Below are 13,450 nucleotides of genomic sequence, written 5' to 3'. Positions count from 1 at the left end.
GGGACCCCCTGCTCGGGAAGCGAGTACGCTATCGCGAGACCACAAGTTGCGGACATACTTCAAATGTACTTGAAATTCTTTTCACTGATAATGGAGAACATTTTAGGAAATTAAACTACTTTAAAAAAATAAATGACCTTGACACGGAGGCGGTACTGATTATGGTGAATTACTAACTCTCACCTTTCAGTAAAATTATGTTGCAAGTTAGGTTTGTCTTTTCAGTAACATCTGATAATTGAACTTACATTACTCACAACTCTTTCACAAGCAATGATATTTAAACAGCAAGTATTATCTAACTTCACTAACCCAACATAAATGCAATCATCAATTACACATAGCTCTGTTAAAAAATCTTAAAATCACTACAAAAATGAAATATATAATTAGACTTTAAAAAAAAAAACCCTGTGCGATGCGCAGCAGGAAGGCGTTCTTTACAACATTTGACACCGCTAACACCTGCAAGCGTTTCAACCTTTCTCTAAGGACAGTGTGCGGTTTTACCTCCGTCACACGTTGTCGAGCCATGTGGACCGCCGTGCGACAGTAGTATTTGCTCTCATCGACCGTTAAAAACAATTCGACGAAATGCGAACGTGATTCAAAGCAGCTAAATGTGCTTATGCTTTCTCAGAGCTCCTGTTTTGTTTCCTCCTGTGGCGTGATCACGGCATGTATGATATTGCCACATGCGTGGATAGAATGGCAGAGGGTCGCTCTAAGGACCCGTAGTTCGGAAAAACGCGCATTAGCACCCGCTGTCCTTCACAGTGAATTTTAAAGATGCACCTGTACAGAAACAACCCATGACCAGAGTACCAGGCACATGCTCGTTCGCCGTTACAAAGCTGTTCTCGCGGTTGATGGCAGGTCATTGAGAATCAGAGAGCACCGGTCTGCAAGTGCCTAGGATGAAGTCACGGCTTTTGTCTGTGCAGGTGCTGTTTTAAATACAGAATTGTCGACAGAAAGCCTCTCCTAATGAGAAAGTGGTATGGGAAGTATCTCCACAATGAGCCATGTACCTTTCCAAAGTGGGATGGCTTGTATACCTCAAAGGTAAAACAGCTGTACCGAAGGCTCAGCCACAAGAATACCTCTGGAGAGGACGAACGAACAGGTGGTTCCAGAGGAAGAGCAGCAGCGTTTTCAGTAGTTGTAGGGACAATATTCACAATAATTAACTGGCCTGGTCTTGTTGCATCGACCAGCATGGCCTTGCTGTACTGGTACTTCGAACACCATTTCAAACTGTAATTTTTCCCGAGGGCATGCAAATCAACTGTATGGTTAGATGACGATAAATTCTCTTGGTTAAAATATTACGAAGGCCAAATAAACACCATTCGGATCTCCAGGCGGGGACTCAGTGGATGTCGTCGTCAGGAAAAACAAAACTAGAATTCTGTGAATCAGCACGTGGAATGTCAGACCTCTTAATCCGTCAAAGTTTTAAGAAAAGGTATAGGTTGAAGCTATGTATACTGGGAAATTCGATGTCAGATTGAACAGAACGTCCGGTCACGTAAGTACAGGGCTATTACTACAAAATAGCGGTAATATAGCAACAAACCTAATAATAAGAAAGAAAAATGGAATGTGAGCAAACTACTATTAATAGCATAGCGAACGCATTATCGTAGCCAACACACACCACAGTAGGCAACAATTACTGCAGATGATGAAGAGATTAAAAGAATGTATGTTATGGTAAGGGAAACTATTTGGATAGTTGAAGTATGAGAAACTATTCAGATAGTCGATAGATAAAACAATTTAATTGCGACGAGGGACTGGGATTCGGTAGTAGGAAAAGTTAATCATTGGTATCACTTGGTTTAAGAATCACGAACAAACCTCGAAAACATGAAAAGCTTCAGGCTGATTGCAGAATGGTGAAGCAGAGCATTCCGTAACAGATTTTAAACTGGGAATATGTGGACGCTGACCACGATTTATTGGTTATGAATAGTAGATTGAAACAGAATAAGTTGCAAAACTGTAAGAAATAAAGGACATGGTGCTTCGATAAGTAGAAAGACAAGACGATGTTGAGAGTTGCAGCGAGAGCATTAGGCAAGAACTGACTGAAACGGGGAAAGGAATACAGTAGAAAATGGGTGAGTGACTTTGAAAGGTGAGAAAGACAGAATATCAAGATCTCAGACATACGGCGTAACGATATTTAGGGTTCTCAAAAGTTGTAAATTTTTAAGAAAGTCTGTATGGCTAATTATTGTATCTGCCGCATCAAAAAACGGAATGACTCGAATTGTATAGTACACTACATTTACTCAAATATGAAGAGGTTCATAGTCGACCGAAATTAATAACATGATTAATAAATATTTGTGCTCCATGACTCGATTTATAATAAAATTAAAAAGAAGACATGATTGTTTCGTTGTGCAAACTTACAAACGTCATGGACTCTTCACCACTGTCTGGTGAAATTTGTGGCTAGTACTTGGGTTTTACCGTATTTGCAAACTGATGGTCGTTAAAAATATTTGTTCTTTATCTTAATGCATAGTTTCAAATCCACCCCATGTAAATACAGTGCAACCATCCTTTTTAAGCATATACAAAGGGGAATGGATGATTATTAATAGGTTTTTCGACTACCCTGTGATGTAATAAACATCTTTGATTCAACATTTTACTTCAGTGCTTCAACCTATGGACAATTTCCACGGCATTTTCAGGAAATACTGATACCTTTTATTTCTTCAGTCATATCCAGATTAGCACATATACTTTCGTGTGTCCTCTAATGTAGTAAACGTCCTTCGGTCCTTCATCTTCTGCGAGTATTTCCATTTACTGCCGCCTTACATGCTATTTACAGTAAGTTCTATGTTGCATTCTTCTGTTTGCATACATGTGTGTGTAATCAGTTGTATACAGATTTTTCCTTATGGTGTGTTTAAAGTTATTTGTGAGTGTCCTATGCGCATCTTCAACCGCTTGTTCTTTTTTCAGTAGCATCTTATATTTGCATTTCTTGGCAGTTGTTTTGGGCAAATACTTCGGTTTGCACTTTTTTACGTCGAATTCTTTCATCTCCAGGTTTCTTTTGTGTATACTTAATACATTAACTGCATTTAGAGGAGTAATTTCTGAATTAGGCAGCGTTTTAAATCTGTTTGACAAATGCTTCTTTTCATTAAGACCTGCAGAGTAATATTATCGTGAGCACCAATCCTAGCCCCGTAATATCTATATTCGACGGTACTGTGGAGGACACTGACCTCAGCTGAGAAAAATAATCTTCCTCAGCTTTAATATAAAACATGTTGTCCTCGTGTCTGTGTTAACAAATTGCAAATAGTTTACAGGTAAATAACTAAAGGTATAGATAGATAGAGCAAACATATAATCTTCTCTGGGTCTTGATTGTCTGTAAGGGTTACTTGTACACCAGTCGACTCTCATGTATTCTCATTGCCCTTGTAGACACATTGCAGAACTTCGTTAAACACAACATAGATATTGCGCTATAAACTATGCAGTAGTTTACACCAAATGGAAGCAATAGCTGCAGAGTACAACGAATCACATCATAAATGGTGTTTCTTCGCATTTCATACTCTTAGGCAGTCCCTTACAGGTTCAAAACGCCATCCATTATGTAGATGCAAATTGTAGCTTCCACTCTGGTAAAAATCAACTTCTTTGGCTAAAGAAGTCATAAAAGGTTCTTAGAGACACATATGATGGCACTTTATAGAGTCGATGATATGGTTACCTGCATCACAGTTCACGCCAGATATTATCATTTGATGTATAAAATTGTTATTTAGAGTACCTTAATTCTGTGTAACGTGTCACACGATGTATGAATCTGCTACTACTGTATGACGTAAAACGTATGGACTGGGAATAAGGCTGTTTTCGTCGTAAGTGTAGCTACTAGTTTTAGATCGTATCAAGTTGTACATCAGGAAGTTCGGAATACTTTTAATTTTTTAAGGTCACAGTGAACGCTACAATCGGACGTATAGCATGTCACATGGTGTGTGAGCTGCGATTCCGCTAGTACTAAAAGGCTTAAAAGTTATGAGCTGTAAATGAGTCTGTTTTCCTCAAAAATGTAGCTATTCCTTCTGTATCATATATATATATATATATATATATATATATATATATATATATATATATATATATAGTTGCTTGTTCGTTATTAATATATTATTTTGTAATCCGACTGCTGACTAGCACGCATTTTTTAGAGGCCGACATAATCTTCGTACTTTGTACTGTAACTTCAATCCTACATGCGGCAAGACGTACGTATTGTGGGTGTTGATACTCTACTTTTAATAAGGTTTACATGAGATAACAAAGGACATAATATGCCAATGAATATTCCGCCTGTAGCTTAGTTAATGCTATCAGGCTTCCACAGATAGCATTCTAAACATCTTTGGTCACATCATAACAACTACGCCTATACCACGATATTACAGCTTTCTGTATGTGTCGGCCAATGGTTATCAACACGTACACTATTGTATTGTTTATACATGACAAACGCACAGAAATATCATTAAACCTGTCCCATTTACCAGCTATGTAGTAAACTGTGAAATGAGGCGTGAGGCTTAAAATATGTAAGTAATTTGGTTTTTGAAGTATACGCGAGAGCTGGCAGGCACTTAACGTATACACGAGTGTCACCGTTTTATGAACCTATCACCTGAACGTGAAAATGACTCAAGATTGAAACTGGTTCATTCCACAGATAATAAACAATTTACAACCTATTTGGACCATGTATTCATTCTGAAAACTTTATGCTACATTTTGAACTCATTATTTAAAATTTTCTATCTAACTGTTTTATCGTTGTTCAAAATAATATTCTTGTGTCATCGGTAGTCTTCTTGCACTCACAAGTCATGATTTAATTCTAGATAATCACATATCTGCATTTTGTTTCAAATATCAACAAAATCTAGCATTATATCTGGGTACATATGGTAATAATCTGCTACACAGGGTTACTGCAATATCCCAGGAAGTTCATCACTGAGAAACTACCACATAGGTCATAGACAACAGTAGAATACACCACACGTTTCACATTTCCTTCTTCAACATTGCAGGCCGTCCCCTTTCTAACTGTTCGCGAGAGTCCACTAGTACATACCTGGCCAGATCTTGCAGCAATCTGAAACACTTACAGTCCACAGTTCAGAAATATGAGAAGTAAGCTATGTGCATGTTTCAAAATTTCAAAAAGTCTCGTCTAAGACACTGCTGGCTAGGCATACATGCACAGCACAGTCTTCCTGATACTACATAACTACATACATGTTGTCCCTTCTAAACTCTCCACTTTCCTCCTCCCCGCATGCGTCCGTAAACATCAGGACTTCAAACTTATGCCCTTCACATCACTTTACTTCCTATAACCATCCACTAATGCTCAGAGACTTGAATACTGTAGGCGCTGATACGTATACACTCTAAGACTCAGACAAATAGAAAAAAGAATAAGAATGACACACCACGAAAGAATAATCTGAATGGGACAAAAATTGGTTGATGTTACCTACATGTGCAATAAAAAAAATGATTACAATTTCTGAAAAATTCGATGCATCATTCAAGAGAAGGAGCTCCAGGAACTGAGAAATTCAGTAACGTGTAGGCTCACCCTGGAAAACCAATTGTCTCGCTTGGCACTGATTTATAGAAGTCTCCTGAGGGAAATCGTACCAAATTTTGCTCAAATGATGCGATAGATCGTCAAAATCTCGAGCTGTTTGGAGAGCTCTGCTCCAAAATTTCTTAATTAAGGAGATATCCGGTAGCACTGTTGTAGTAGTTGGGGCTTGGAAAGGACAGAGACAGGCAGTAGAAACTCTCGTCCTTTGCGGGCGGACATTATCTTCCTGATACGTAATCCCAGGATGGCTTCTCATGAAGGCAACACAACGTGGCGTAGAGTATCAACGACGTACGTCTGTGCTGTGTGAGTGCCTCACATTACGACGAGAGGGGTCCTGCTATGAAACGGAATGTCAACGCTGGCCACTACTCCTGGTTGTCGGGCAGTATGATTGTTATCCTACCGCTGTCGGGGACGTCTCCAGACACATCTTCGCTGGTCAGCGGGGTCCAAAACGAATAACTGAAGACAATTCAGAACACCTCAGGGAGCGGAGGGGCACCAACATAATTGTTACGCTATATACGACTAGACAACCCATAGTCATGGTCTGGGGTGCCACATCTTTTCAAAGTAGGATACCGTGGGATTTCATCCGCGGCACCATTACCTGTTTCCTTGTCCTTCGTAAGAAGCCCGCCTTGCGTTTACATTTCACTAACATTATGCCCCCTTTCTACTGCTTTTTTTCGTACTTGCAAAACCTTACTTTGACCATCAGTGATGCCGGATCTCTCCCCAATTGAGAAAGTTTAGAGTGTCACGACCGGTCCCTCCAACGAGCTTGGTATTTTGACGATATAGCCCGCCAATTGTACAGAGTTTGACACAATAAACATCACGAGAACACCCAATGAATCCACCAATCAATTCTAGGCCGATTAACTATTTGCGTAAGGGCCAGAGGTAGATCAACACGTTTCGGCCTTGCTTAGTTTTTAAAGCTCCTCCTCTTGAACAAATCATCAAATTTTTCTGAAATTGTTACTAGTTTGTCTGTACGTGTACACCGCATCTCTCGATTTCCTTCTTGGTGCATTGTTTATATTTTTATTGTGTTTAATTATTTGCTTAGAGTGTATTTTCTGTGATTTATCAAATATCTGGGCACACGTCACAACGTTAAGGAAAAAATATTTGCAAAACTTGTTCATTTTCATAGGTACATTAATGAGAGACGCATGGGTCGCCCACTGTTGTGTTGGGAACTACTACCTTTTTTCGGGATGCAGACAAAGACCTGTGTGGCAAAACAATATTCAAGAGTAGACCATTTACTACTTAGGGAAAGTTGTTGGCCGTGTCCTCTGCAACGGCTGGTGACTACGTAATCCGGAGACGAATGCGCTGAATGCAACAGCAGACTCAAGGCTGCCGGAGCCCTGCATCAGATCGGAGTGGAGGAGTAGTACGGCGGTGTAGCATCCGTTGGTCAGGTAGGCATCCCCCGGAGCTAGCCAAAATTGGAGGTGGAGCTGACAGCGAAGTGTGTATTTGATTCACATACAGTTCTGTGAGTGCTCAAACCCTCGTTGTCCCAACAGGCGGACCGTGATGTCGGATGCCATGATGGCATGGTGAACCTGGATCGCTGTTAGGTTAGCTTGTAAGATTCGAGCGACGCTAAAGTCTTACAGGAGCTTCTGCCCTGGAGTGGAGATGTGTAGGTAGATCCCAGGACTTGCCATCACTGCTGGGAACTGTGCTGACTTTAATACTGATTGCTCGGCTTTTTTTACCAGTGGCTACAGATTGCTGATCTTCTCGGAAGATAGAAAGTGTAAGACCAATACTATAACTATTTCACAGACAAGACAGTACCGTACCAGAACCAGGGGATCGAGTGTGGACGACATGAACGGCATCGATCTTACTGATCGGATCTCATAGGCTATTGGGGGTCATTCGTAAAGACCGAATCGGTTTTGCTCTTCTAGAGTCGTCGGTCCTCTCCATTTCCGCTACATTTCCTTAAGCGAGTTCTTAAACTTACGTTACTGCTTAGTCAAACCCCTGCTATACGATGTTGCGTCCAACATAGTACCTCTCCTATAACGTTATGAAGGCAATTTGGTCCGTACCCTTCTAATTTCTGCTGTTCCAGCTCTGTCTCGTTCAAGAGTGTTGATGTTGCTGTCTTCCTGACTGAGTAGAGTTGTTGAAATATTTACGCTTTCTGGCTGGGGGCTGTTGGTACTTTCGGATGATTGGGCACTGCCGTTTGTCCGAACTTAGAAAACCTTCTTCTATTATTTTCTTACTAACCTGTCGCATAACAGAAATTTAGCACACGGTATTCTTGTCTAGGTTTAAAGCAGTTAAATAGGTAATTTAGAGCAAGAATTATCCTTCGTTGCTATACTCAGACAAGTGAACTCATTAACTGCTCCAACGTGCATGGTGGACAGTTCCAGGAAAAGTATTCATACATTTGCAGACTTCATGTCTCTCCCAAGTGAAAACACCACTTGATGAGAATGAACCTACGACTCACCACTCCTTACCATCTAACGAGCTATTTTTCTTTTATAGCAGTAAAATATGAGTATCAGAAGCTCCTTGATTTGCTTATTTCGAAGAAAGGTGTGTCACTCAGGAAGGAGTTGTGAAATGTGGTCAGCTGTTTAGGTTTTATGGCAGTGAAATAGCTGCTGTTGGGAGGGCCGAATATGTATAGTAAATCTGGTACAAGAAATCTATGATCAGCCTATTAAAAATATATACGAGGACATGGCTTAGGAAGCTAGGAAGGGGAGTGGTCGGTGAGGGATGAGTGGCAAGGAGAGTGAAGAAGGAGAGCGTTGGTGAGGGGAAAACGAAGAGGAAAACGGGATAGTGAATGTGACAATAACGGGAGTGGAGGAGAGAGAAGAGGTCGTTGGGAGGGGTAGTTCCAGATTAAATTGTATCCAGAATCGGTAATGCACTCCATCTGATAAAGTTTCAAGACTGAGTAAACTACCCCTCTTAAATGCATACTGCTTCTCTTCAATAATAAATGCCATTGACAAATTATGCATGACGTACATGATTGTGAGAATTGGTGTAATCATAGAACTTTAGGCCTCAAAGTGTACAGCCAGTCAAAGAGGTCACTTCTAAATATGTTAAAGTCAGAAAAGGAAGAAAATGTTTCGGTCGCAAGTTTGAGTCTATAAACTACATATGACAAAAAAGTGAAAAATGTGCGTGCTGCATCAAAACTGGTGTTGCTCTCTTGGAAGACAATACATAGGCTGTGAAGTGTCCTTTCAATTTACCTCTGTTCACAATTTATGGGGCAAGCGGAAGAACGTGCTAACCATAAATTTAGAAATAATGTGGTTGATCACACAATCTGTTGTGTTTTAGATTCCACAACATGCTAGGAAGTCATTGTTCCAAATTTACTACTGGAGGACACTGTATGATATAAAAAATGTTTTGTGTCGTTGAACTTAAATTACCATCTCTGAACTGAACCGATTACGTAATTTGTCAAACAACGCTCTTGTGAATTAGCACTTTCTTCCGCCTACCCCTGTAATTCGTGGGTGGTTGCTGAAGATGGAACACATCTCTTTGCAGGATACTGTAGACACGATTTAAGTGTATGCCGTAGCAGAAGCGTTTGCCCAGAAAACCAAACGACTGTTTTCTGAAAACTTTCGCATGTGGCGTCATCTAAAATCGAGGAAATGTTTCGACTTGGATGCAAACTAATCAAAAACATTGGGAGAGCGAAGCCCTTTCATCGCTACGCTACTGGGTAAAATTCTACTTCTTCGTGGTTTCTCGGATAAGATTTAGATTAGGCATAAGAAAGTTTGTTTCGATTCTATGATCTAGCTTAGGAACTTTATGTAACAACATCACTTTCATATGCTGCGAATGTGGATCTGTAGGCACAAAGGAGAAAGTAACACGAAGATGAGAGTCAATGCTTTACCATCTGTACTGGTCAGTAACGAAAGTAACTAAAACTGTACCAATATTGTGCTTTACTTTTAATATTTACTCTCACAGGATGGATTTTTACTGAACATTTCAGTAAATAAGGCTACTGTAGCCATCCAAACAGAATACTATATTAAAGCACAAATATAGTCACAGCCGAATTCCGAGCAATACAGCGTGTACGAAATTTTCGTAAGTCGAATTAAGTTTTTCGTCAACCTACTGTTACCTGTATTTATGTCCCTGTTATGGGTTACATACCAATAATCCCAGAAAAGTCTGGTTAATTCACAGCGTGACGTCACCTTGTATGTGAAATCAATTGGCGGGGTGGGTCGGATGATGGTAGACGTTCTGAAAGACCTACTGGGGAGGTCATACTTGAAGGCGCTGGAGACTGCCGAAAGCATTTTAAAAATCGGTCAACAAGTGGTACATTCAGAGAAAGTTGGAATTTACGTACAATTTCCACCCAACGAGCAACCAGAGTATTACTTTACAGACTGTCCAGACGCAGCAATTCAACTTCATTTCAATCAATACGGGAACGGTGCCGTTTTTGTCTCTAATTATTAAAAAAATTAACTTTATATAATTGTCGGTAGGGAGTTATCCAAGATCATAGTTTCTCTTTATATCCTTACTTTCCATCTGTCGATCTACGTTTTTTTTTCCTCAATTTGCCGAACTAGGCTATGTGGAATAGTTCTCAGAATAGACGAATACATGTGCACACACTATACACGCTTAGGAAAAAACAATGCAGTTCAATTACATTGTTGGACAATTTTTGTTTACACGTCATAGTTTTTGGTACTTGGATATTTAATTTCTTCGTGTAATATCTCAGCTGGAAATTAATTAGAGTTGTTTTTCGCTGATCCTCAGGAAATAAATCTCACTTTCTGGTTTGGCTACATAAATTTTCAATTTTCTGTTACAGCTTGTTCGAGACACATCCAGATGTGCAACAGGTCTTTATGCCTTTCAACGGGATCGCCATAGAGGATCTGAAGCACAGCAAGCAACTAAGGGCTCACGCGCTAAGGTATGTTTACATTATCACTTGCAAAATCGAAATCCATATGTGTCATTGACTTATGAATCAAACAACTCTACAGACACCAACTCTATACAAAATATTCAATAGAATTAATTGCACTATTAAATACGTCTTGCGTACTCTGCTTTCGGAATGCTCTGAGAAATTTTTTGGTCCCAGTGTCATATTGAGTTGAAGAGAATAAGACTCATTTGTGTAACGGGAATATGTAGGTGTTTCCAAGAATTCTGAAATTAATAAAGTAACATGATCAGCAAGCGAACTGTCAAAAGTTTTAAAAATACGAAGTAAACGAAGTTTTCACAACTGAGCTAGAAAACTTGTGTTTTTGCACTATATTTGGCAGCAATCAGGAAGGCTATTCGTAGATGAAGAGGAAATCAATAAGTTAAGGACTAGGGAAAACAAAATGAGTCTGTCGTCCCTATGATAGTAAATTATATCCTGAACTAGCGATTTAATACTGATAAGAACACACTGTAAAGGAATGTGTGGACATCCGTGGCACTGCAGTTGACAGCAACAGTAAGCTTCAACTTGTACAGACTTATACATATTAGTACAAGCTGCAACACAGACGTGAATAAAACAGTAAACTTTAAAGTGTGTGATATATTTCTTTTATTTACATCAAAGGACCAAAAGTTTTGTGACCATAGATGGAGAAAATTTGTTCCAACTGAAACTAATGCGTATGTCTTGTGCGACCGTCTCAAAAACCAATTTAGATTTCCTGAAAATGTATGGAGCTGTTTAAACATGTTAACAAGTAGAAAACTGTTGCCATTGTTTACACTTCCCAATTTCTAAGTGTTCTAGTTTACTTCTGAATACACTGTTTTCTAAAACTTCAAAGCTGTCCAAACTAGTTTTTTTTTTTTTTTTTGGGGGGGGGGGGGGGGGCACGTGACAGTAACACAACACGTCTCTCACCAACGTGGTGCGAACTTCAGTAATAAATAGTTGTCTCTCTCCTGTGCCAAACCTTTCATCTCAAATTGCAATGGCAGCCTATGTTCTGAATTTGCTGAATGTATTCGAATCTCACACTCACTCTGCTGTTCTTAGCCTCTACAGTACATGGAAGTTATTCCCTTACGTCTTAACATATGTCTGTTATCCCGTCCCTTCTCATTGTCAGCGTTTCCCATGTATTTCATTCCTCCCAACTTCTGCGGAGAACCTCCCCATACCTTGTATTGGCAGTCCACATAATTTTCAAAATACTTCAGTAGCACCACAAGTCAAATGCTTCGATTCTCTTTTGTTCCGGTTTTTCTACAGTCAGTATTCCACTACTATATAATACTGTGCTCCAAAAGTACTTTATCAGAAAACTATTCCTCAGATTAAGACTTCTCTTGGCTAGGAACAACCTTTTTGCTAGTGCTGGTCTGGTTTTTATGTTATCCTTTTTCCGTCCATCATTAATCATTCTGGTTCGTCTACGTCTATTCTCATTTCTCCTACCTTATTATTTCTGTGTTTCTTCAGTTTACTCTCAACTCATATTTTGCACCATTAGACTGTTCATTCCATTCAATAGTTTCTGTAATTCCTCTTCATTGAGGATAGGAACGTAATCGGCGAAACTTATCATTGATATCCTTTCATCTTGGTTTTTAATCCAAAGGAACTATTTTTGTGTTATCCGATGGAGCCGCGGATATGTAAAATAGTACGGTATGACAGAGATTAAGTACTACTCCTGGTGACAAGGTTGACACACGACTCATGACTCGAACAAATGAAATAACAAAAAACATCTCTCAGACAGTGAATGGACCAGTTCCATAGATGTGTGACATTACTCGCCCATCAAAAATATCTTCGCTGGCATTTTAGTCTTACTGAAACGCAACTAATGTCGAAACAATTCTCTTTGTACAAATGAAGTATGGATTTTATAACGATTGCTCTTTATTTGTTTGTAAAGTTCAATAGCATTTTATTAGAGAAAATAAGAAATATATTGCAAATTTCAGTCCGTTTGAAAAACACCTAGACACATAAACGCGTTCTACATTTTGAATACGCATTTCCACACTCATTTAGGTCGCAAAATAGTTAATTTTTACTTGATACTGTGTAATGTTTTAATCAAATAAAATGATAATACATCAACTACTCTTCGAAACTACCAGAAATGTTTCGTCTTCATGACCCATGGTAAAGTGCTGTGAGCACGACGAAAGATAGAATTAGCACGTACTGAACTGATACCGTCATCGTACCACCACGTGTGCCATATGAATAGTCAGCATTGACGGTTAATCAATATGTGCTTCATCAAGTCAGAGACTGCGGCCAGATGCTGTTGCTGAGATCATGAATAGAGCTCTACCATCGGGACTGTAACTAACGTGATTGTCTACTCGTTATTTACAAGGGAAGATATATAAATGAAATGGCGGATCATTGCCAACAAGCTAACCACAAACGAACTGTATCGACACCACGTAACATGGAGATGCAATATGTAGCAGACGCGCAGTAGGAACTCATATTGAAACGGCTTGCTATTTCGACACCTTTGTGAATCCAGTTGCCTGTATATTAGCATTGTGCGGGAGTGTACGGCTTTTGTAAATGTCAGTATCATACTCTGCGCCAACAGTCTCCTGCTGAACTATAAATTGTAGGAATTGTAATTACAGATTCTGGTACTAATGAAGTTAGTAACGAACTCACATTTTGATCTTTTTGTGAAAATGATCTGACTTTCTCAGACCTCACTACATCTAAATATATACAAACCGCAGTTCCGA

The 13,450-nt window shown here is 39.4% G+C and overlaps 1 protein-coding gene across 1 annotated transcript in view; it reads left to right on the top strand.

Moving 5' to 3' along the window:
• Positions 1–13,450, top strand: part of LOC126278488 (uncharacterized) — a 554,677-nt gene that overhangs the window by 327,616 nt on the left and 213,611 nt on the right. Inside the window, exon 3 of the mRNA XM_049978648.1 lies at positions 10,563–10,667. Coding sequence (XP_049834605.1) covers positions 10,563–10,667 — 105 coding nt within the window. The remainder of the gene's footprint in view (positions 1–10,562; positions 10,668–13,450) is intronic.

This window comes from Schistocerca gregaria, chromosome 6 (genome assembly GCF_023897955.1).
Source record: "Schistocerca gregaria isolate iqSchGreg1 chromosome 6, iqSchGreg1.2, whole genome shotgun sequence".
Classification (NCBI taxonomy): domain Eukaryota; kingdom Metazoa; phylum Arthropoda; class Insecta; order Orthoptera; family Acrididae; genus Schistocerca; species Schistocerca gregaria.
Note: the sequence above shows the minus strand (reverse complement) of the source record. Positions and strands in the feature narration are given on the sequence as shown.